Below are 22,749 nucleotides of genomic sequence, written 5' to 3'. Positions count from 1 at the left end.
ATTGTCAGTTGAAGACAGGATGAGTTAAAAGGTGGCTGGATGGATGGATATTCTTTGTATTATAGATGGTTTATTTAGAGGATATGCTGCATCAGCAAGATCTGCACTGGAAATTTGACACTTGACACTTGAAGTTATGTGCCTATTGAGGCATACAATATTCCTGATTTATTTAGAGGTAGTTAGTGGACATGCATTGAAATGACTACATGTGGAATTTTCAACCTATGACTGTTATATACTATGCTGGATTAGAGTTACCTTTTGGGTGTGTCTCTGTAGTCTGGCTGCTGGTTGTGAAGTGAAGTATAAAGCATGCTGTCTTAACTGCGGGACTGTGGGTATATCACTGGCATTCCAATGTTCATTCAGGCCTGGGCATCTATTATTCAGTTATGCTGCACTGCCAGGCAGGGCTCCTATTCATTAGGGCACTGAGCTATCCTATTTACATAACACTCCTCCTTCATCAGATTGTTTGTTGATCATCCAAAATAAACAATCATTTCCCAACTAAAAGTAAGTGATTTGCATGCATAACTCAAAGATCCTCCTGGGAAAACATAACAAAACAATGCATGCTCTCCTTTTCCTTTGCGATTATTTATAATCCAATCTGTCCGGAGGCCGTCGATTCCGGACTGGGAATCTGCGAAGGCTTGGTGCCGATTCAGATTCAGTCTGAGGTGCAGGTGGTTCCTCAGGTTGATTACATGGTGTATTGTCTTTCCTTTGCACATTGTGTGAAAAGGGGATATCCTCCTCATCATCTGTCACTGTAGATTGCATGTTCGATGCTCCCCTAATCAAGTGATCAATATGTACATGACGTTGTTTATCACCCACTTGAACAACATATCCAACTGGTCCCAAAGCCTGCAAAATTACTCCATGGTCCCATTTGTCCTTCCCTCTGAATGAACGTACCATAACATGATCACCAGGTGCAAAGTGCCGAACACTGGTTTTCCCTTTGTCATGACTCTTCTTGATTGCTTCTTGTTTTCTCTCCACGGTTTCTGCTAAGGAAGGTTTGATGAGGCTCATGCGTGTACGTGGTTGTCTCTTCAGTAGTAACTCAGCTGGAGTATGTTCAGTCAGTGAATGTGGTGTGTTGCGATAAACAAAAAGAAAATTGGCAATCTGATGTTGGATCGACAGTCCACTCTGCTTGTACGCCTTAAGGTATTGTTTCAAGGTTTGAACACAGCGTTCTACTGCTCCATTGGATGCAGGGTGATATGGCGGAACTCTGATGTGATTCACACCATTCTTTTTCATGAATTCAGCAAATTGGGCAGAAATGAACTGTGGTCCATTGTCTGAGACAAATTGTTCAGGAAGACCATGTATGGCGAAAATGTGCCTCAAAATGTCGATCATTGCACCAGTCGTCGTAGTGTTCATTGGATACACTTCCATCCATTTTGAATAAACGTCAACAAGTATGAAGAAATGCTGACCATCTAGCTCTGCAAAATCTGCATGAACTCTCTCCCAAACTCTTGAAGGCCATTTCCATGAGTGAAGTGGCGCTGTTGGTGGTTGATTCCTCGTATGAAGACAAATGTGGCAATTCCTTGCAAGTGACTCAATGTCTTGATCTAAACGAGGCCACCAAAAGAAACTGCGTGCCAGATTCTTCATACGGCTCATACCGATATGCCCATCGTGTAGTTCTGTCAACATCTGAGTTTGCAGACTTGCAGGAATGATGATTCTTAATCCCCAAATCAAAACATTCTGTTCCACTGACATTTCATGTCGACGATAGAAGTAGGGTTTAAGACGTTCATCGTAGATTGTGCTGGGCCATCCTCTCTTGGTGTACTCTAACACCTGTCGTAGCACTGGGTCCTTGGCTGTGGCAACCGCAATTTCCTTAGATGTCAAAGGCAGTTCATTTACATGTGTGTAATGGAAAATGTTCTCTTCTATGCTATCAGCATGATCCACGTTGATAGGAAGTCTAGACAGGCCATCAGCGTTCTTGTGATGTGTGCTGCCTTTGTATTTGATGTCATAGCTGTAGGCTGACAAGATCAGCGCCCAGCGCTGCATTCGAGCTGCCGCTATATAGTCTTGGGTCCAAGTATCGTTACTAACGGTTTGTGATCTGTCACAAGGGTGAATTGTCGTCCATAAATATATGGATGAAACTTCTTTACTCCAAATATCAGTGAGAGTGCTTCCTTCTCTAGCTGTGCATAGTTCCGCTCACTGCTGGTCAATGTGCGAGATGCAAAAGCAATCGGACGTTCCTCTCCATCTGGCATGATGTGGGACAAGACAGCTCCTACCCCGTATGGTGAAGCATCACATGCAAGACACAGGGGGAGATTTGCATCATAATGAGCAAGCACTTCAGCAGATGCTAGCTGGTCCTTTGAAGCCTCAAATGCCTTGTCACAGTCAACTGTCCATTTCCACAGTGTACTGCTTGATAGCAATGCATTCAGTGGATGAATCATAGAAGACAGGTTTGGCAGGAATCTAGCATAGTACTGCAACATGCCCAAGTACGAACGTAGTTCCTGCACATTCCTTGGCTTAGGTGCATCTTTCACTGCTTGCACCTTCTCTGGTGTGGGATGCAGTCCTTCAGCATCCACGATGTAGCCCAAGTACTCTACACTTGGCTTCATGAACTCACATTTGGCCAACTTAAGTCGAAGACCATTCTGCTCCAAACGTTGGAGTACAGCATCCAATCTCTCCAAATGTTCCGACTCTGTTTTTCCTGAAATGAGCATGTCATCCAGAAAGCAAACAACTCCATCCAGTCCTTGCAAGACTTGTTCCATGGCGGCTTGGAAGATAGCAGGTGCACTTGCAACACCGAATGGAAGTCGCGTATACTGATAAAGTCCACGATGAGTGGTGATCGTCAGATACTTGCGAGAGTCTTCCTCCAGAATCATCTGCTGATAAGCCTGTGATAAGTCTAGCTTGGTAAAATAGCATCCACCAGCTAGAGTTGAGAACAAATCCTGTGGATTTGGTAATGGGTACTGGTCGACATCCAACACCGGATTGATGGTTGTCTTGTAATCACCACAAATGCGTACTGAGTTATCCGTCTTGGGAACAACTACGATTGGAGCTGCCCATTCACTATGTGAAACTGGAATGAGTATTCCTTGCTCGACAAGTTTATCGAGTTGAGCTTCCACTTTTTCTTTCAATGCATATGGCACAGGCCTTGCCTTGTTGAAGCGAGGATGTGCTTCACTTTTCACTTTGATTTTTGCCTTGTGATTTGTCATGGTTCCAAGTCCAGGCTCAAACACTGCCTTGTGTCTTGACTGGATCCCCGGTAAGTCATCCTTCAGTGACTTCGGAGAAACAGTAAACAGTGACTTCCAATCCACTTTGATCCTTTTTAACCAGTTCCTTCCAAAAATTGCTGGTTGGCCTGTAGTATCCGCCACTACAACAACATCAGATATGATCTGGTCGGCGTATCGTACTTTCACTTGTGCTTGTCCCAATACAGGCAATGCATCTCCTGAGTATGTCCTGAACTTGTATGCAGACTTTTCCAATTTGATGTGTTGCAGATTCTTGCGATAAAGATCAGCTGGGATGACACTCATTGATGCACCTGTGTCAATTTCCATCTCCAGTGGTCTGTCGTTAATCTCAACTGTAACCTTGAGCGCATCTTCACCGGACTTCTGCGAGACAGTGAACAATCCCAGTGTGTGCATTTCCTTGACTTCACAATTGTCATCTATGGATGATTCAGATGCAACATACTTAGTTGATTTGCTTTTGCACTTTGCAGCCAAATGACCTACTTTTCCACAGTTGTTACACTTTTACGACTTGTATCTACACATTGCTGGATTGTGAACACCTTTTCCACATCGATAACACTCTCTTTTCTCCCTTGAATTTGAGAAGTTTGACTGCTGCTCTCTCTTCCTTGGTGGTCCACGCGAATGGAATCCAGTGTAGCCACCACTGACTTTCTTGACTTCACTTTCTCCAACAGCTTCTCCTTTCATTTCACGTGTATTTCTGTCAGCAAGCTCCATGGCTAATGCAAGATCCAGTGCTTTGTCGAATGTGAGATTCGCTTCGCTTAACAACCTCTTCTGAATGACTGTGCTTTGAAGACCACAAACAAATTTATCTCTCAGGGCTTCCTTCAAAAATGTACCAAACTTGCATGTGTCGGACAAACGCCTCAACTCTGCAGCATACTCTGACACTGATTCATGTGAATGCTGATTACGCTGATAAAATTTGAATCTTTCCGCAATAACCAATGGTTGAGGAGACAAGTGGGTGGTCAAAGCTGAAATTAATTCAGAATATTTCTTCTGGGCGGGTAGATCTGGGCTCACTATAAAGCTCTTCAAAAGTGCATAAGTTTTTGCACCAATGACACTAAAAAACACTGCAACTTTCTTCCCTTCTTGCACATCATTTGCCACCATAAACTGCTCAAATCTTTCAATGTAGGTGGAAAAATCCTCAGTTCCAGGATTATATTCCCCAATGCGGCCGAAATTCATGGTGGTGGTGTTCAGTTTCCCCTCGTCGCCACTGTTATATACTATGCTGGCTTGGAGTTACCTTTTGGGTGTGTCTCTGTAGTCTGGCTACTGGTTGTGAAGTGAAGTATAAAGCATGCTGTCTTAACTGCAGGACTGTGGGTATATCACTGGCATTCCAATGTTCATTCAGGCCTGGGCATCTATTATTCAGTTATGCTGCACTGCCAGGCAGGGCTCCTATTCATTAGGGCACTGAGCTATCCTATTTACATAACAATGACCTTTGACCTCTTGCAGATGGATCTGTGAGATGGAAGGAAACAGGTTGATGAAAGTTCAGGCCAATGACCCTAACTTCATTCGGGACATGGAGAGAGCTGTACGAGTGGGAGAACCTGTCTTGTTGGAGGTGAGTCACATATCTTTCTACATTTTAGGACAAATCACATATTAGAGAGTGCACATTATTCTTAACTATATAGAAATTATTAAGTTGGCTTTCTTGCCTAGTATATCAAGGCTCTATCTCATGTGCAGTTAGGGGACCTGGTTTTTGCTGTATCAAAGTTCCTGGGGCAGGTCAACTTTTGTTGTAAAACATGACAGCAAAATGATAGAACACTGCTGCAGCTGTACTTTAGAAGAAAAAACCCAAACTTCATGAAAGGAATCGAGTACAGTAACGTGAGATTATACCTTAAGTTAAACAGACATGCTATAAATCTATTTACCTCACAGTGCCTTTCTGTTTTGTTCAGTCATTAAAAGTGATGAAGATTTATTGCTTCACTCCATAACTTTTCTTAATCATGACAGAATGTGACAGAGGTTCTTGACCCCAGTCTCAAGCCCATCTTGCTGAAAGAATTTGTCCGACGTGGAGCACAGGATGTCATAAAGCTTGGAGACACAGAGATTGAATATAACCACAACTTCAGGTAAGCATATTCAACAACCACATTCAATAGCATAATCTGATTACATTGTGCTTCTAATAATATGCTGAGATGCAATGGTCTTGGGGATTGCACACTATGCTGTTGATTTGGAGGTGTACGGTTCAAGCACTCTTGTCCTAGAGCAAGACGCATTTTCTACAAAGCTTCCCTCTTTGTTGATGTATACAGGGGAACCTGGTATTAAAAGTATTGATAGCTGAACTTTATTGCTTCGTTGTTGGAGTTAGCTTATGTGAATATGTGAGTAACAGTGTGGTTAGATTGCTTCCCTGGGAGTTGGGAAAGTACACTGATGATACAGGTTTGATTCCAGGGACCAGTGCTTAACCACTAGGATAAGTGGAAGGGCGCTATATGTAGGAAAATGACTACTACCAATGCCATAATCTTGTTAAACAGTGTGACCTGTTTAAGACTCTCCTGATACGCCCCTCCTTGAAGCTGTGGAGAAGCAAAGTCAACAGAAGAGTACTGTAGGGCATGAAATAGTAAATACTTTACCAGGAATCTTTCACTTATGTTGTCATCAGGACATTCAGAGCCCCCTCCTATTTTCATTGTAGTCATTACCATGTTTGCTGATGATTTGTTTTTCATGCATTCTTCCATCTGTCAGGCTGTACATGACGACACGCATGGCCAACCCTCACTTTCTACCAGCCGTCTGCATTAGGGTCACCCTCATCAACTTCACTGTCACTTTTGAGGGTCTGCAGGATCAGCTTCTGTCAACAGTGGTTCATCAAGTACGTCCTTGAAAATCGTTTGGGGTGTGATATGGAAATTAGATGGACTGTTGTAGTATCAACTCATTTCTGATGCAATATATCTTGTCTCATTAGCGTGCTGAGAAGTGGGATAGAACAGGTCCTAAAATTATTTGTGAAGCATAGAGAGTGTGATGTTATCTATGATTTTCAGTTGCTTGTGAAAAGTAGGATGCATCCAAGATGACTGAACACTGCTTTTAAGAAAAGGAAGAAAGTATATTGAAGATGAAGTAGAGGCACGTAGCTTTTTTTTTTTCTAGCACTCTGTCAGTGAAGATTAATATCATGAGGTAGCGATCAAGGTGAAACATGTAATGTTGATGTAGAAATCAGTTTACCATATATTTCCTCTCCTAACTTTGTCATCAATATGATGAAGTTTTGCTTGCTCAGTTTAACAATTATATAACAAATAAAAAACATTCTTGCGGCGGCCCTTCACCTAGTACGTACCTCTAGAAGAACATGTGTGAAAAGCTTGCCTTTGTAGTACAATTTTGGTGACTCGCTTTTAGTGTGGTGAGACTTGTAACTTGTTAGATAGCATTCAAGATGATGATTAAGATGATGAGGATGAACCACTTTCCTCCCATTAATCTTTTATTGGATTGACAGGAGCAACCCATCCTGGAGAAGCAGAGAGGAGAGCTCTTGGAGAGTATCGCTAGAGACCTGACGGCCCTGAGAGACCTGGAGGATAAATCTCTCAGTCTCCTCCAGAAATCAGAGGGTAATAGTTTCTTCACATCAAACGTCAAGTTTGGTTGGATATCAACACAACTGTGATATAATCATGATATGCTTTTTTTGTACACTATTTGTACAGGTCGAACAGGTTACATAAATGTAGGAGGTGCCATGGAATCCAAAATGGGTACTTTGAAAATATCATGAAAGAGCATATTTTTCTTGTCTACTTTATCATGGGTGTTGTAGTGCAGCATGTTAAGGAAAGGTAGAATTAAGGATTAAGAATTGAGAACATTGGTAAAATGTAAGAAAAACTGCACATTGGCGACAAATGCTTTGAAATAAATTACCACAATCATCTAATGTAATGCCCTTTATGTGTCCTAGTTGTTGGACATTAGAATATCTAGAATTGCTACTATTGTGTATCCTGTGTGTTTCTGGACATGTCATAGGTCACATCCTGGATGACCAGGACTTGGTTGATACCCTGGAGAAGAGTAAGAGGATGTCGGAGGAGATTCAGAAGAGGGTTGGCGAATCTGAGGTCACTCAGGAGAAGATTGAACTTGCCCGCAAGAAGTACCTACCAGTGAGTAGATTCCATACACCATGGATGTATCAAACTTTGACTGCTTTCTTACTCTCTTCAACAGAAAATATTTGTATATCTTTGCCCCTCTTGGTATATTGCCAAATTCGAAGAGCATGTATGTATTTTTTGCATGTATTTTAGTTGTGTGTGTGTGTGTGTTTTCTTTTTTTTTTAGCTGCTATACTATGAAGTGAAGTTTAAATTTTACAGCCAAGTTACCATAAGTGCCTTTCAAATCACTATTGTTGTTTTTTTTTTCTTTTCTGGTGTGTGATATTTGTTAAGCATGCAGGGCCCATGGCTGTTTGGATAATCAGTCTGTGTGTCAGCCTGTCTTGTGAGAAAAAATTCATGACACCATAATCCAGTACTGAATAGCATTATGTTGTAGAATGTTGGAGAGTGCATAAAATGTAATTTGAATAAAATTAAACCACCTTGCCTCTTTCCATGCCTCCAGGTTGCCACCCGTGGAGCAGTCCTGTATTTCGTCCTAGCCGACCTGGCCTCCATCGACGTCATGTACCAGTTCTCCCTTCCCTGGTTCCAGATGCTCTTTGGCAAGTGCATCCGAGACTCATCCCGTGACGGCCTGTCCAGCATTGCTAGCCAGAGGTCAGGGTCAGCGTCCAGCGGGAGGCCCCTGAGTGGCCGGCTGCGCCCCTCCAGTGCCCGGAACAGCCCGGACCTGCTCAAGTCGTCAGCCAGTGGGCGTGACTCTCCCCTGGAGTCCAGGGGGAGCTCCAGACCGGCCCTCCAGGGCAAAGACCTCCTGAAGCATCTGCAAAATATGGTGCAGAATTTGACAGAAACCATCTACAAGTGAGATCTCCTCCCAAAGAGCTTCATATCTAGTTTCTCCTAATGTCATAGATAATCCCACTTTTTGTGACTGTCTGTCAGTCAGTCTTAATTGTATATTCTGCAGTCTCAGATTTGAGCAATAATGTCATTTTTATAACAGGGAAATATAGTGTTCATCATGTGGTACATAAATACAAAAATGTTTACCCTAGCAGCCCTTTTATTGTTCACGAATCACATGATTTCTTATTTGTTGGGAATTCAGTGAATGCAGATTGAATTTGTTTTCATATGTTGACTGTCATTGGACTTGAAAGTCTTCATGTACATTGGAAAGTTGCCACAGTGGACACTGCCAACTCCTTATAAGTCATCTTTTTCTTACAGTAAAGCTTATTGTGTAAAGCAAGTTTTGTGAAAAGATATTTTATCTCATACACACTAATCAATTATCACACATGCGAAGGATATAATAAGTTTAATGTGGTAGGCCTGACTTGTTTGTAAATGATGTTGGAAGATGATGGATGTTGTGATGCCATCTGCCTCTCCCTCCCAGAGTGGTATCCGTGGCCCTGTTTAACCACCACCAGCTGGTCTTCTCCTTCATGCTGTGTAGTAGCATCATGCTCTCCAATGGCCGGATCCAGAGCAATGAGCTGGATGAGGTCGGGGGCAACATGGGCCGCATCTCACACACAGAGTGGCAGATCTTTCTCCAGGGACAGGTAATCCTCAACGTATTTCTGCTACAGTCTTAAAATAACTTTTCGCTGAGGACCAGTTGGGCACAAACTCCACAGAGTTTGTGCAGTGTTGATGTCCTTCTGGTGTCAGCCAACAATACAAGTAGCGACTTTTTGTCTGATTTCCTCACGTGTTTCCCTTTCTTATTCATTTCTCAGTTTTAGTAGAATTTCTATCTTTGTAAGGCATGAACATTTGCAAGTGAATGTTTGTCTACATCTGATTCATATTTCATTTCTTTGTAATGTTTGTTTGCTGAAAATAAAAACATTATTCCTTCATTCAGTAACTTAGTTTGTTGCTCCTTGCAGTATGCCATTATACCAGCCTGTTGATACCATGTGTCTCTGTAAAGGGTCATCCATTACTCTGACTTGTGTGTTGTTATTGCCTTAGTGTATGTGTCTTGACTTAGTTTCATTCAGACGTAATTTTGTGTATCTCTTGTCAAGTGGCACTTGTTTACTCTCCATATATCAAGGCCACCATTTGGAAAAATGTATAATTTATTGGTACATAGCTGCTATAATCATCCAGTCTATTTCTTTTGAACAGTTGTCATAATTTCTTTATACTTCTACTCTTATGATTTGGGAGTGCATGTCATTAAATCATAACATTTTCTTTGGGGGAAAATAACAAAGTGGAAAAAGATGTAAAATTGTGGGCTACTTCAAAATGGTTCTTGGTTCCATTTGTACATTGTAGGTCCTAGCCGAGACAGCTGACCCCCTAATTCTCGAGAAACACGACGGCCTGACCCCACTCCAGCGCCTGGAGCTGGAGAACCGAGCAGGAAGTGCCAAGACCTCTCGGCCAGGTTCCTCCACCTCCTCCATCGGCAGCAGGAACGGTCCCACAGGGCGTGTCACCTCCACCCCTCCCAAGTGGATACCGGAGAAGGCTTGGAAGCAGTGCCAGTACCTGTCATCTAACCTGGAGCCCTACCAAGGCATCTGCATGTACATCCTCAATTGTCAGGACCAGTGGACAGCCATGGCTAAGACGGAGGACCCATATAAACTCATGTGCCAGCCTTTCCCCAAACAATCTTCAGAGAAAGGTAGATTTTTTAGTTCTCATCGTTTTCAGGGTTAGGGATATCGTTGTTGTCTATGATAGCGTAAAAACTTGCATATATTCAGTATTCAAACTCAAAAATGTATGATCATGATTTTCATGTTATTATTTTCTCACTGCTAGATAGATAAATGTGTAGACCCACAGATAGATAGAAAGATAGATAGATAGATAGATAGATAGATAGATAGATAGATAGATAGATAGATAAATAGATAGATACATGTAGGTATATAGACAGACATACTGATTGTCTGATTGATAGGTACATGTAGATATATGAATATGTGATTAGACAAACAAGTGCTTCCTGCTGTAAATTCTTTGTTTGCCACCATACACTCGTTAGCTTTCTTTACTTTTCAAATGTCCTGAAGAATTCAAAGAGAATGAATAGAATCATGTGATCAGCCATGTGATCAGCCAACTCGAAGATAAAATGTGGTTTATTTGCAGGTCATTTTACCAGGTCATCTTTTGCTTTGTAAGCTTGAAGGTCGTATGACCCCATCGTGTATAAAGTCTTATGGTAATAATGGTAATGGTATAATATGGTAAGAATGAAAATATGGAATTGCCTGCACATGTACCTCTACAATATACCAGCTTATGAAAGGAATCTAATTTTCAGGATTGGAAAAGGGACACACAAACTTTCAGATGCCCTGTAAAAACCATATAATACCATCAATGCATAGACAAGCAACTGGTCAGTGTGATTAACTCCATCCTTCCCTGGCTCCCCCCTCAGGTGCTTCTCCATCCTCCTCCTCCGGTGCCTCCCCCTCCACAGGGACCCCATTCAGCTGGGAGATCCTCAAGCCGTTTGAGAGGCTCCTCCTCATCAAGGTGCTGAGACCGGACAGCCTGGTCTCCTCCGTCAGGGCCTTTGTCGACGAGCTCATGGGGGAGAGATTCCTCTCCAGCGGTGGCTTCGATCTCAAGGAGATCTTTGAGGGATCCACAGCGGTCAATCCCCTCATCTTTATCCTCTCACCAGGTCAGTGGTAGAGGTCAAACAATTGATATCATTATCATAGGAGAGGTCAAAGCATGATTTCATTGTTGTTATAAAAGAAGAGAGGCTTTAGTAATCTGTTGGGAAAGCAACAACAATAGAAACATCAGGTATCAAATTAGCAGCAGAAAGTGCAGTGCAGTATGAATATGTGATATGTGTCATGAATACCACTCTCATGTCACTTTTTGGCCAAGGGGCTGGTATCATTATTGGCATGAACCAAAAAGAAAAAAAGTGGTTGGTATGTTTGCAACCCCACCATGCAGTTTCAGGTATTATTTTCTCAGTTTAGCTATTTACTAAACATTTGTTGTATTACCTAACCAAAGCTTTATCATGACTTGATGTATCTAAATACAACTAAATACGAAAGGGAGCAAGATGCCAGTACATACATCGTACATTTGCATATGGTCAATTGTTTGGACTGTATACGTTTAATTTGCTCTTGCAGGAGTTGACCCAACTGCCCAGTTGATGCGGTTTGCCAGAGAAATGAGGGGAAGCACCCTCCATGTGGACCTCATCTCCTTGGGGCGGGGCCAAGGACCCAAGGCGGAGGAGCTCATCTCCAAGGCACAGATCCTGAAAGGGCGCTGGATCTTCCTCCAGAACTGCCACCTGGCAGCCTCCTTCATGCCCCGCCTTCAAGCCATCGTGGAAGGGTGAGTACCACCTCTCGGTGGCTGCAGACCTCTTGTCCTAAACATCGCCGGAGAAGTCGATCTTAAACAGGCTGGTGGGTGTGTCTTCCAAACCAGCTCTTGATTAGGACGGATGAAATTGGTATGGCTGATCAAGTCCTGAAAAACACAGTTTGGAAGTAACAATATGAAGCCTTGGTTATCCAGTCTGAAATCATGTGATGTTGTAAGGATAAGACTGGTTTAATGTGAGGCAACAGTGACAATTGATGCAAGTGTATGCAGTGGCGGATCCAGGAGGAGCACACTGGGCATGCACCCCCCTTTATTTTTTTGTTAAAACAAAAGAAATAAAGAGAAAAATGGGGGAGGGGTGCGTGTCCCTCCCCCCTTTAATTGTGTAAAATTCTTTACAGAATTCCTGGATCCGCCCCTGGTATGTGTATCTGTAAGTGTCTGAAATGTTATGTATTGTTATAGATAAAGCGAATGAAATCATGCCTATACTCCTTAAGTATTTTTTAGTTTCTTTTCTTTTTCTTTTAGTCTCATTAGCCTCATTATGCACAATATTGTGATTAATTGTAAGTCCAAAACGACAAACAAAAGCATTAAAATCGCTCAATGGCTATCAGGAAATTTAAAAAAAAAATGTAATTTAAGACTTTTTCCATGTTTTTGTGATCTATAGGCAGTTTTTATGCAGCATTGCCCTAAATCAGACACAAATGTGCGTAATCGCCAAGACAAACTTGTGGTTTCGATTGTTTTGATAGTTTCAATGCACAATAATGTTGTGATTAATTGTAAGTCAAAATGACAAACAAAACAATAAAATCGCACAATGGCTATCAGGAAATTTCAAAAAAAAATGTAATTTAAGACTTTTTCCATGTTTTTGTGATCTATAGGCAGTTTTTATGCAGCATTGCCCTAAATCAGACACAAATGTGCATAATCGCCAAGACAAACTTGTGGTTTCGATTGTTTTGATGGTTTCCATGCACAATGTTGTGATTAATTGTAAGTCAAAACGACAAACAAGAGCAATAATAAAATCGCACAATGGCTATCAGGAAATTTAAAGAAAGGTAATTTAAGACTTTTTCCATGTTTATATGATCTATAGCAAGTTTTAATGCAGCATTGCTCTCAATCAGACACAAAAATGCATCATTGCCATGACAAACTTGTGGTTTCGATTTAGCAGGTACTAAAATTCCTGATTCATATCGTCTTCATGTTTAATCCTCCAAAACTCTTGTCATTAATGACCGGCATATACAATTTACATAAACTCAATTTATTTGTGATAATTATTGAGAATAGTGATATTAGATATTGTAATTCTAATATTTGTTTTTGTTTTGTATTATAGGTTGATCTCATTGTGCAGTGGTTAAGATGAATTGGATTGATTTTTTGTTGTTCTATGCATTTTTTTTTTTCATTACTACGCTGTATCTTGTGTGTATTTTTAATGTATTCATGGTCATTTGTTAACAATGTCTGTAATTCAGCCTCCAGGCTGCGATGGATATTGATCAATAAAACACCTTTTTAATTCAATTCAATTCAATTCAATTCAATTCAATTCAATTAATAGATTTTTTGTTTGATTTTTCCCAGATTTAGCAAGCCTCACACTGAGATTGATCCTCAGTTCCGCCTCTGGCTAAGCTCCAAACCCGACCCATCCTTCCCAACGTCCATCCTGCAGACAGGGCTAAAGGTCAGTGGGTGCCAGGACTATGCACTCACTTGCTACTTTGTTTGTTAACAATTTGTGTGATTCATCCTGATAAAATATTTTTGATCGATTTGCGGCCTGAACCGTGCCAATGTTGAACGACTTTGTCTTCCCCCCCCCAAAAAAAAGAAAAACCTGTCTGTAAAAAGAGTGTGATATGGATGTGATTTAGCTAAAATGTTTATTTGTTGCTCCAACTGTGTACATGTAGCTCGTAAGCGCACTGATTAAAGAGTTCACCATTGCTTTCTGCCCCAGAATGCTGTTGCTAACCCGATAAATTGTTATATGATTCACATGCAGATGGAAAAATATTACACAAAAGGACTCATACTATGTTTCAGTCAGTCATCTCATGCATGCTTTGAATCTGATAGAATGGGAAAGCATGAAAGTGAATCTACAAATTAAAGAACAATGACAACCGTCTAAAAGATATAAATGTGTTGTCCACTATTCTGTGAATGCCTGATCTCAGATTGATTTGGTGAAGGTAAAACCATTGTACTACATACCTCCACAAAAACAATCATGAGAAAAGCACGCGTAGAGCACAGACCTCCGCCAAGGAGCTCATTTCCACCCATTATATGTGTACGTGTATGCTGAAAATCAGTTAATTTCCCAATATACAAAAAAGCCTTCTGTTTATATAATCAGAGTCCAGCTACGCACCTCTCCCGAGCAGAGCACGCGCTTTAGAGTGCGTATGCAAACTTCAAATGTGTGCAACTTGAACTCTCAAGTTCATTGACCTTATATGCCCAAAGATAAACAATCCTTCAAAAATCCATAACAATTTCCAGATAAGTACCAAAATTCAATCATCAGTTCCTTATGTCATTATCGACTTTTCCTGCAAGTTTCATTCAAAACCGTTCACAACTTTTTGAGTTATTTTGCAAACAGACAAACCATTGCCAATGATCACTTAACCTCCTTCCTTGGTAGAGGTACTAATTGACCGTGATTTCTGTCCGCGTGTCTCTCTTACCCCCCAGATGACTGTGGAGTCTCCCCAGGGTCTCAAGGCCAATCTCCTGAGATCCTTTGGAGGAGGCGGAGCAGGAGCCATCACCGAGGAGACGTGGGAGGACTCGGGACCGGGAGAACACTGGAGGAGTCTCGTTTTCGGCCTCTGCTTCTTTAACTCCGTCATTAACGAGAGGAAGAAGTATGGCGCCCTCGGGTGGAACATTCCTTACGAGTTCAATGCCTCGGACTTGGAGGTGAGGCACTGGACAAAACTGTCACCCATGCACTGCTTTCCAACTATTTCCTCCTTATCTGTAAATGTATTCATTGCCATGTTCACTGCAGCAAGAGAAGTGATATTCATAGGGTTATAGGGGAATTATACCCAAATATATGTACATATATTGGAATGAGTGAATGCATGAGTACTACTATAGTTGAACACATCGGTGAAGTTTGAGGAAAGTGGAAAATCTGTTCAAAAATTATTCATGTATTGAAGTTTCGATTCCACCATTGCTGGATGAGAAGACTGCAATTCACAAAATTGCAGTTGGACAACAATTCAAAAATGATATGAAGAGAATTCAACACATTTTCATTTTTTTAGCATAATTACAGAGCATTATACCTTACATCATTCAGAAGGCAGGGGAAACAATATTAGCCTTAATAACATATGTCAGTTACAAGTCAAAGGAATGTGTACTTTTCAGGAAAAATGACATTTTGTGGAAATTCTCTTATTTGCACATGTAAAGCCGGTAAATGGATCCTCACTATTAAACATTCCTTTCATAGTAACACAACTTGTCCTCCTCTCTCCCTTCTTGTGTACCAGGTCTCCATCCAGCTGCTCAAGATGCTGCTTGTGGTGCATGAGGACACGCCCTGGGAGGCCCTGAGGTACCTGACTGGTCAGGTGGTCTACGGTGGGCGTGTCACTGACTCCTGGGATCGACGATGTCTTCTCAGCATCCTCCAGACTTTCTACTGCCCTGATGCTCTCTTGCCAGAGTACAGCTACTCACCAGATAAGGTATGTGAGACTAAGCATATTCTAAATATTCTGTTGCTGTTAGCACATGTACATTGTATAATGCCTAGATTCAATAGAGATAGCCAGAACACTGGAGTGGTGATTGAGTGCTTTAAAGGGCCACCTGTCCTCCTTTTAAAAGACGGCAACAAAAAAGAAGCCGAAAATCTATTGCAGCACATCTAATGCTCTATCAGCTCGGTGCACAATGTGGTCAACATCATATGCTGAGAATGCTTTGTCATAATGAAGCATTATTGCAGTTTCATCAGTCACTGAATTGCATTATGTCAGCATAAAGTGGAGGTAAAATGCATTGAAATTAATTTGTCTCAGTCATGTATCTGGTTCTTAAGATAGAGATGACAAAGTATGGAGATTTTCATATCAGCTTTTGAATCCTTGCATATTCACCAGCATTATCTCCTCCATTTGGATTATTAGTTAAGGTTGCAAGTATGATTTATAATTTCCTGCATGAATCAAGATGTGATAACACTGTATGCGTCCATTAACTTTCTCCCATTTTTGTCCTTGATGTGCATAGGTGTACCACCCTCTGCCCAAGGGATTCTCCCTGTCATCCTGCCAGACTTACATCAAGGGCCTCCCGGACACTGACCGACCAGAGGTGTTTGGGATGCACCCCAATGCAGAGAAGGCTTACAGGGAGAGTGAGGCTCAGAAGCTTGTGGACACGCTGCTTACGGTCCAGCCTAGAGTTGGCATGCAGATCATGGGGTGAGTTTTGAAGGTGTATTCGGGTTTTATTGTCCACGTTTAACTTTTTAATTCTGAATGAAGTCTAAGAAAACATCTGCATTAGTGAAAGGGGCTTTGTTACATTTGTGTGCAGGATGTTGATTGTCACTGTCATTAGTTTTAGCACTGTGGTTTGTGCATTAGTGAAAAAACTTCAGCAGGTGCCTAACACACAAATAAGGATGGGATTGATTCATACAGCTGCAATTGTCTTCAGGAACTTTATTAGATTCTCTCTCTTGCCTGGGTGTGGTTATTCTAAATGCAACTGGTGGCTAACTCCAGAAGAAAGTAGGGCCCTAGTCAGTCAATCGTGAACCACTTCACAAGTTATCCCCTGGTCAGAGAGTATACTTCAAGCCATTACGTGAATCTGTGCTGTTTTTGCTGAATGGGGAGGAATTTTTGTACTGTTTTAAAGGTATTGTTTACCAGTGGGAGCAGTGATTTAAAAAATGTTTGAGTTATCACATTTGATGCTTATGTATAGGTCAGTTGTATAACAAAACATCCTACCTTATAAAATTTTTGCAATGAAGCCCAAGATATAGGGAGATATCACTATTTTTCTTGCTGAAGCATAACTGTAGACAGTTCAGTCTAGAAACAATATTATTCTAACCGTTGTTCACATTCTGTTTTGCATAGTTAGCAACACTTACATTGATTATAATGCTTAAACTTTTTTACATTGCTTGTTTCTATTCCTAACTCACAATTTAGAACTATTTTGAAGCACTAGAGCTAGGTTTTTGTTTCATCTGCAAATGGTAAATAATACCTTAAGGGCATTGTGTAAGACTAGTGATGTTATGTTGCTCGAATCTTCTGTGGATCAGGACTGGTAAGACCAACGATGAGGTAGTCCTAGAGCTGGCCCAGGACATCCAGCACCAGCTTCCAGAGAGTATCCAGGGGGAGGAGGAGGATACCAACAAGGAGAGGGGCAAGTCTCGGCACGGAGCCAAGCAGGAGCAGGGAGGCGGGGGCATGTTCCCTGGGATGAGCTTCAACATGGGTGGTGGCTTTGCTGGCAAGAAGCAGGAGCAGAAAGGTTAGCATCTCATGACATATGTATATGTGCCAAGATGATCCATGTATGTTAACCTGTTGAGGAGGGCTTTTTTTTTTGCTACAAAACATGCATTTCCCACAGACACCTGCCCGAATATACTCTGTATCCAGGACTCGTCTTCAACAGGTTAAAAACATGCATAGTGGATATTACTCTAAGGTTCTGTGAATGCTTATTACAAAGTGTAGGTGTCTGCCATTCACTGATCAAAAGCTGTTTTGGCTTTTTTTTTTGGTTGTAAGTTGTGTATATACATGGATTTTCATTTCTACTTTCTTCATTATAACAGAAGGTCTCATATTGTCAGGGGTACAGATGAGCCATGGACTGTGATTTCAGTATTTTATAAATCATTGGTGTGCAGATGCCAAATATAGAGTGTACAGAGATTACTTTGATAAAGTGACATTGATGAAAAATAGTTTTTTATGTTCCTTCACATTAATTCTGCTACTATGGTGTGTTTGAATCATTTAACATAGTTATTTTAGTGTTGGAAATATACTCAGATACTTGTATTGTCTATTTACTGCCATTGGCCACGATTTTGTGCATGCATGCATATTAGTCATGACAATGGTGAAAGTGCTGGTGTCTTTCTGTGAAACTTCTGGTGGACATAGAGTAACAACATTTACAAATATGATGCATTTTTTTTTCTTTCACAGTTGTTGCAGAGGTGAAAGTTGCCGAGCCAGAAACCCCATCTGCCCTGCTGACCATCCTACGTCAGGAGATTGACCGCTTCAACCGGCTACTCGGGGTCATCCACTCCTCTCTGACCTCCCTGGCTCTGGCCATCAAGGGAGAGGTGGTCATGTCTGACCAGCTTGAGGAGATGTTCAAGGCCCTCCTCAGTCAGAAGGTCCCCAGAACCTGGCAGGTGAGACGTCAAAGGCAGACCCTCACCTCATGTCTCCTATAATCACTTCAAACAGTCTCAATAATCTCTCATACCCCCGCCTAGGTTCAATTAGAAACCGTTGGGGCTCAGTGGATAAAACCATAGACTCCTAGTCACAAGGTCCTTGGTTCCAGTCTCCTGGCAGCAGTGGTTGTGCCCTCAGGCAAAGCTTTTTATCCTGACCGCCTTGTCCTTTAGAGGGGACTTAGAGCTGTTGGTCTCATGGTAACTTGCTCATAAAATAAATGCATTGCCAAAAAGTATATTGCCAAACTCAAAACACAAATGAAGAAATTTCATGTCAAGTAAACAGTATGGGTATAATCTTTTAGAGAGAGTAAACTCACTATTCATGAAATATGTCTTATGATTAAGAATTTGTGCAGATATTTGAAGACTCAGTGTTTGCTATGGTGTATAGTGTTTATAGTGTTTATGGCCATGGGGTGGATTGGGGCAGATATCTTTGAGGTTTTGTTTGCATTCTTCATCAATGTAGCGTGTTCTTCTTTTTTTAATGCCTCCGCCACGAAGTGTCGCTGGAGGCATTATTTTTATTATAATGTGAATATATTTAATTTCCGTTGTTATTTTACACTGTTCGTACATTTATTTATGCATGTGTCTTTTAAAGGCATGAACCACGAACTGCCACTGGCTGAAGCATGTCCTGTGCTAGTATGATCATCTTTCTTGTGCCTTTCCAGTTTTTACACTTTCACTCTTCCTTCTCAATCAAAGTTCCAGCGTGTAACTTTCAGTAAATTTTATTCACAGTCTTTGTATAATCACTGCATTATATCCACAGCAAGCAGCCTATGAGTCCTGCAAGCCCCTCGGATCCTGGGTCCGAGACCTCCAGCAGAGGGTAGACTTCTTCACCAAGTGGTCAGACCAAATCCAGGCCGCCAAGGAGCGCAGGGAGAAGACCAGTCAGGGGATCCAGCAGGGTGCCCCCCAGGAGCCAGAGGACTTGGAGAACCAGAGGGAGCAGCCCAGGAGCTTCTGGCTACCAGGCTTCTTCTTCCCACAAGGTACTGTAAAAGTAGACATTTCTGTGCAAGTAAAATTTCATGCTCAACTAGATGAGATGAATTTCGCATGAATTTGTTTTGATTTGGCAGACGCTCACAAGAATCAAACGAGACTTAGTGTTTCAAACAGCTCACAGCTGCCACAGTGGTTAATGGCTTTGGCAGCACATGCTATGGTGAAAGGTGACTGGTCCATGTAATACAACATCAAATTCACTCTTGCCACAGGACCAGCAAATAAATAACATGAAAAAAAAAATGTGTGTGCATCTAAAATGTGGGGTGATGTGTGTGTGCGAGTGAATGAACAGACCAAACTGGCTTTTTACCAGATACTGTAGATATAGTTCTACTTTGTTGAAAACCATGTTTGTGTTTTGTTATTCATTATCCCTGTACACACAATCTCAGAGAATCACACATGCGTGCACAATGATATTGATATGTGATGACATTAAAGGACAAGTTCACCTTCATAAACATAAGGATTGAGAGAATGTAGCAATATTAGTAGAACACATCATTGAAAGTTTGAGGAAAATCAGACAATCCGTTCAAAAGTTATGAATTTTTGAAGTTTTTGTGCAGTACCCGCTGGATGAGAAGACTACTGCAGTGTATGAATAACTTAGATGTCACATGCGTACAACAATATAAGGAAAACATAAAGAGAATTTCACAAAATTCCATCTTTTGAAAAAAGTACACATTCCCCTGACTTGTTACCGACAAATGTTATGGGTAATATTATTCCCCCTGCCTTTAGAAAGAGGCAAGTCAAGTGCTCTTTTATTATACGAAAAAAGTAAATATATGTTGAATTTTCTTTTACATTTTCTTTATACTGTTGTACGCATATGACTCACAAGCTGTAGTAGTCTCCTCATCCAGCGGTTCCAACACAAAAATTTAAAAAATTCATAACTTCTGCATCGATTGTCCAATTTTCCTCAAACTTTCACTGATGTGTTCTACTAATATTGTTGCATTTTCTCAATCCTTATGTTTATGAAGGTGAACTTGTCCTTTAAGAACATCGCATGTGTGAGCTCTGACGACAAGAGTGTCTGTAATGAAGATATCCCTTATCAATTCAATCTAGGCCTGTCAGTAGATATGTAACCTTCGTATGCCGGTGTTTGTTTGTCTCCTGTAGGCTTCTTGACCGCTGTGCAGCAGAACCATGCCAGGAGAGAAGGAGTGTCTGTAGACTCTCTGACCTTTGACTTCCGCATCGTGTCCGCATCCGACGACACGGAGGAGAGCCTTAGTAACATCAAGCAAGACATCAACGTCCGGGAGGCTGCATTCAAGGTCAACTTCTGTCATAGTTTAATAATTGATTATTGTATTTAAAATTTGCACTGCCCTCCATGCAAATAAAGGTAATACAATAGTGAGTTTGGGGTGGGAGGGAGAGTCAAGAATACTCTTTCCATCGACCGGTCCCACAGTTATTCACGTCTGCATTAATCTGTGAGTAAAGCAAGTCGGTGACTGTGCTAATCAACAACAAAAGTGCAGTCAGAGTTCATATGCCCTGATCCTGAAAATGTTGTACAACCTGTAGGTCCAATCAATGTTGAGTGTCACAAACAATGGGCAATCATCCAAGATTCTCACGTCTCAACATTATTTTTCAGGGCCCCAACCCTCCAGGGGATGGTGTTCTGGTGTTTGGGTTGTTCCTGGATGGGGCAAGATTTGACCCCGTCAACCACACCATCAAAGACTCCAGGCCAGAGGAGAGGTTCTGCCGCATACCGGAAGTTCACTTCATCCCCACCCAGGTACGCTTAGCGCTAAGCCCAAATGTGACATGCCATTGAAACCTTTTTCCTCCTCCTAATCACTATTCTCTACACGTTATTTATCTTCAACCAAGACATACATCGTAGTATTTTCTTCCCTCCTGCATTTCTCATTTTCATTGTCGTTACTCTGTTATCCTGTGATGATGATGATGATGATGATAACTGATGGTGGTGAAGATAACAGTGATGATGGTAACCATGATGATGTTTTTTTTTTTTCAAAATACCCACAGAGTTGTATTTCTTTTCTCTTTTCCCATTTTTACCCCTAAGGTGTGATTTTTTCCTTGAGTAGTGGTTTTGTCTTTGAAGTAAAGAATGTTTGTATAACCTTATTTGAACAAATACAAAATACAATCCTAAGCAGCAGTCACGTAAACCGTAATGCTTGTAGTATTAATAATGCATTTGAACAGAGCTTCTGAATGATGAAAAGGATTTTACCTGTCTCTGTAGAGCACTGATTTTTCATACCCAGCAAAAGTTTTCTTTTCAATTCTTACCCATGTTGTGACCAAGATTCCCAGTGATGTACATATGTATCCCAGTATTCGTGCAATCATTGTTTGTTTTCCCATCAGATCCCACCGGAAGGCATGGTCCCTGCCACGCCCTCTACCAACGCACCCACCCCAACCCCGCCCCAATCGGCCAGCTCCTCGGTTGGCAGGCGTCGGAACTACCAGGTGTACGAGTGCCCGCTGTACCGAACATCGGCCCGCTCGGGCACTCTGTCCTCTACGGGACTCTCCACGAACTTTGTGACCTCCATTGACCTTCCCACCGAACAGTCACCTGATTTCTGGATCAGGAGAGGCGTGGCACTCCTGTGCCAGCTGGATGACTAGTCTGAGTTAACCCCTTCACTCCAATTAGCAATGTGTATATGTACAATGCCACTAGAGTGTTAGACTGGTAGTGCTGAGGGTGTTAAAGGGAGACGTCACTGTTTGCAAGGCATCGTGGGATACGATGAAGTTCTCTGATGCAGCACTGTGTGGGCAGTGCTCAAGTTGTCCATGTTATTCAAAGACTCTCTATATGAGAATGATTGATGAAATGTCGCTCTTCCTCCCTTTGCAGTTACATGTAGACGTACTGGTTTAGTTTATTACTATCAGATACTCTGAGACGGAAGTTTATCTGACTCTAGTATCCATTCTCATTATCTTCCAGGATTGTGTTACTGTATACGCCAATATTTTCGCGTACAGATATTTTCGCAAATCACGGTATCAGTGGCATTTTCTCGTGTTGTTAAATTCGCGATTGAGACTAGTACAGGTAGTAGTAGGGTCTACTGCCAAGCCCGAGAAACACGTTCAAACACTTGCCAAAGTACTTGTAACGTTTTTCCATTTACATTGTGACTTCCCAAACGTAAAAATAGAAAAGACACAGTAGAAGATTTTAAAAATGAAACAACGGCATTCACAAGTACTCAGTAGGCCTACCTACTAAATGTTGCAACAAAATAGATAGACGACAAAGTTTCAGAGCTGCGCTAGCGCTAGCGAAAGTTTTACATGCATCCTATTATACACGGCCCTGCCATATGTCGTTGTTCTTACACAAGTGTCG

At 41.5% G+C, this 22,749-nt stretch overlaps 1 protein-coding gene across 1 annotated transcript in view; it reads left to right on the top strand.

The window, feature by feature from the left end:
* The window catches only part of LOC139723399 (dynein axonemal heavy chain 6-like), an 86,756-nt gene extending 64,740 nt beyond the window's left edge, over positions 1–22,016 (top strand). Inside the window, exons 69-88 of the mRNA XM_071634645.1 lie at positions 4,803–4,914; positions 5,322–5,443; positions 6,081–6,210; positions 6,850–6,964; positions 7,380–7,516; positions 7,980–8,341; positions 8,883–9,051; positions 9,779–10,133; positions 10,902–11,150; positions 11,626–11,836; positions 13,445–13,547; positions 14,567–14,794; positions 15,382–15,579; positions 16,127–16,320; positions 17,181–17,395; positions 18,085–18,299; positions 19,129–19,354; positions 20,511–20,668; positions 20,998–21,144; positions 21,750–22,016. Coding sequence (XP_071490746.1) covers positions 4,803–4,914; positions 5,322–5,443; positions 6,081–6,210; positions 6,850–6,964; positions 7,380–7,516; positions 7,980–8,341; positions 8,883–9,051; positions 9,779–10,133; positions 10,902–11,150; positions 11,626–11,836; positions 13,445–13,547; positions 14,567–14,794; positions 15,382–15,579; positions 16,127–16,320; positions 17,181–17,395; positions 18,085–18,299; positions 19,129–19,354; positions 20,511–20,668; positions 20,998–21,144; positions 21,750–22,016 — 3,913 coding nt within the window. The remainder of the gene's footprint in view (positions 1–4,802; positions 4,915–5,321; positions 5,444–6,080; positions 6,211–6,849; positions 6,965–7,379; positions 7,517–7,979; positions 8,342–8,882; positions 9,052–9,778; positions 10,134–10,901; positions 11,151–11,625; positions 11,837–13,444; positions 13,548–14,566; positions 14,795–15,381; positions 15,580–16,126; positions 16,321–17,180; positions 17,396–18,084; positions 18,300–19,128; positions 19,355–20,510; positions 20,669–20,997; positions 21,145–21,749) is intronic.
* The last annotated feature ends 733 nt before the right edge of the window (positions 22,017–22,749 follow it).

The sequence above is a fragment of the Diadema antillarum genome, unplaced genomic scaffold (genome assembly GCF_040938485.1).
Source record: "Diadema antillarum isolate AM-2024a unplaced genomic scaffold, OU_Dant_1.0 scf00000188, whole genome shotgun sequence".
Lineage (NCBI taxonomy): Eukaryota > Metazoa > Echinodermata > Echinoidea > Diadematoida > Diadematidae > Diadema > Diadema antillarum.
The sequence above is the reverse complement of the archived record's forward strand: the minus strand, read 5'-3'. Positions and strand labels throughout refer to the sequence as shown.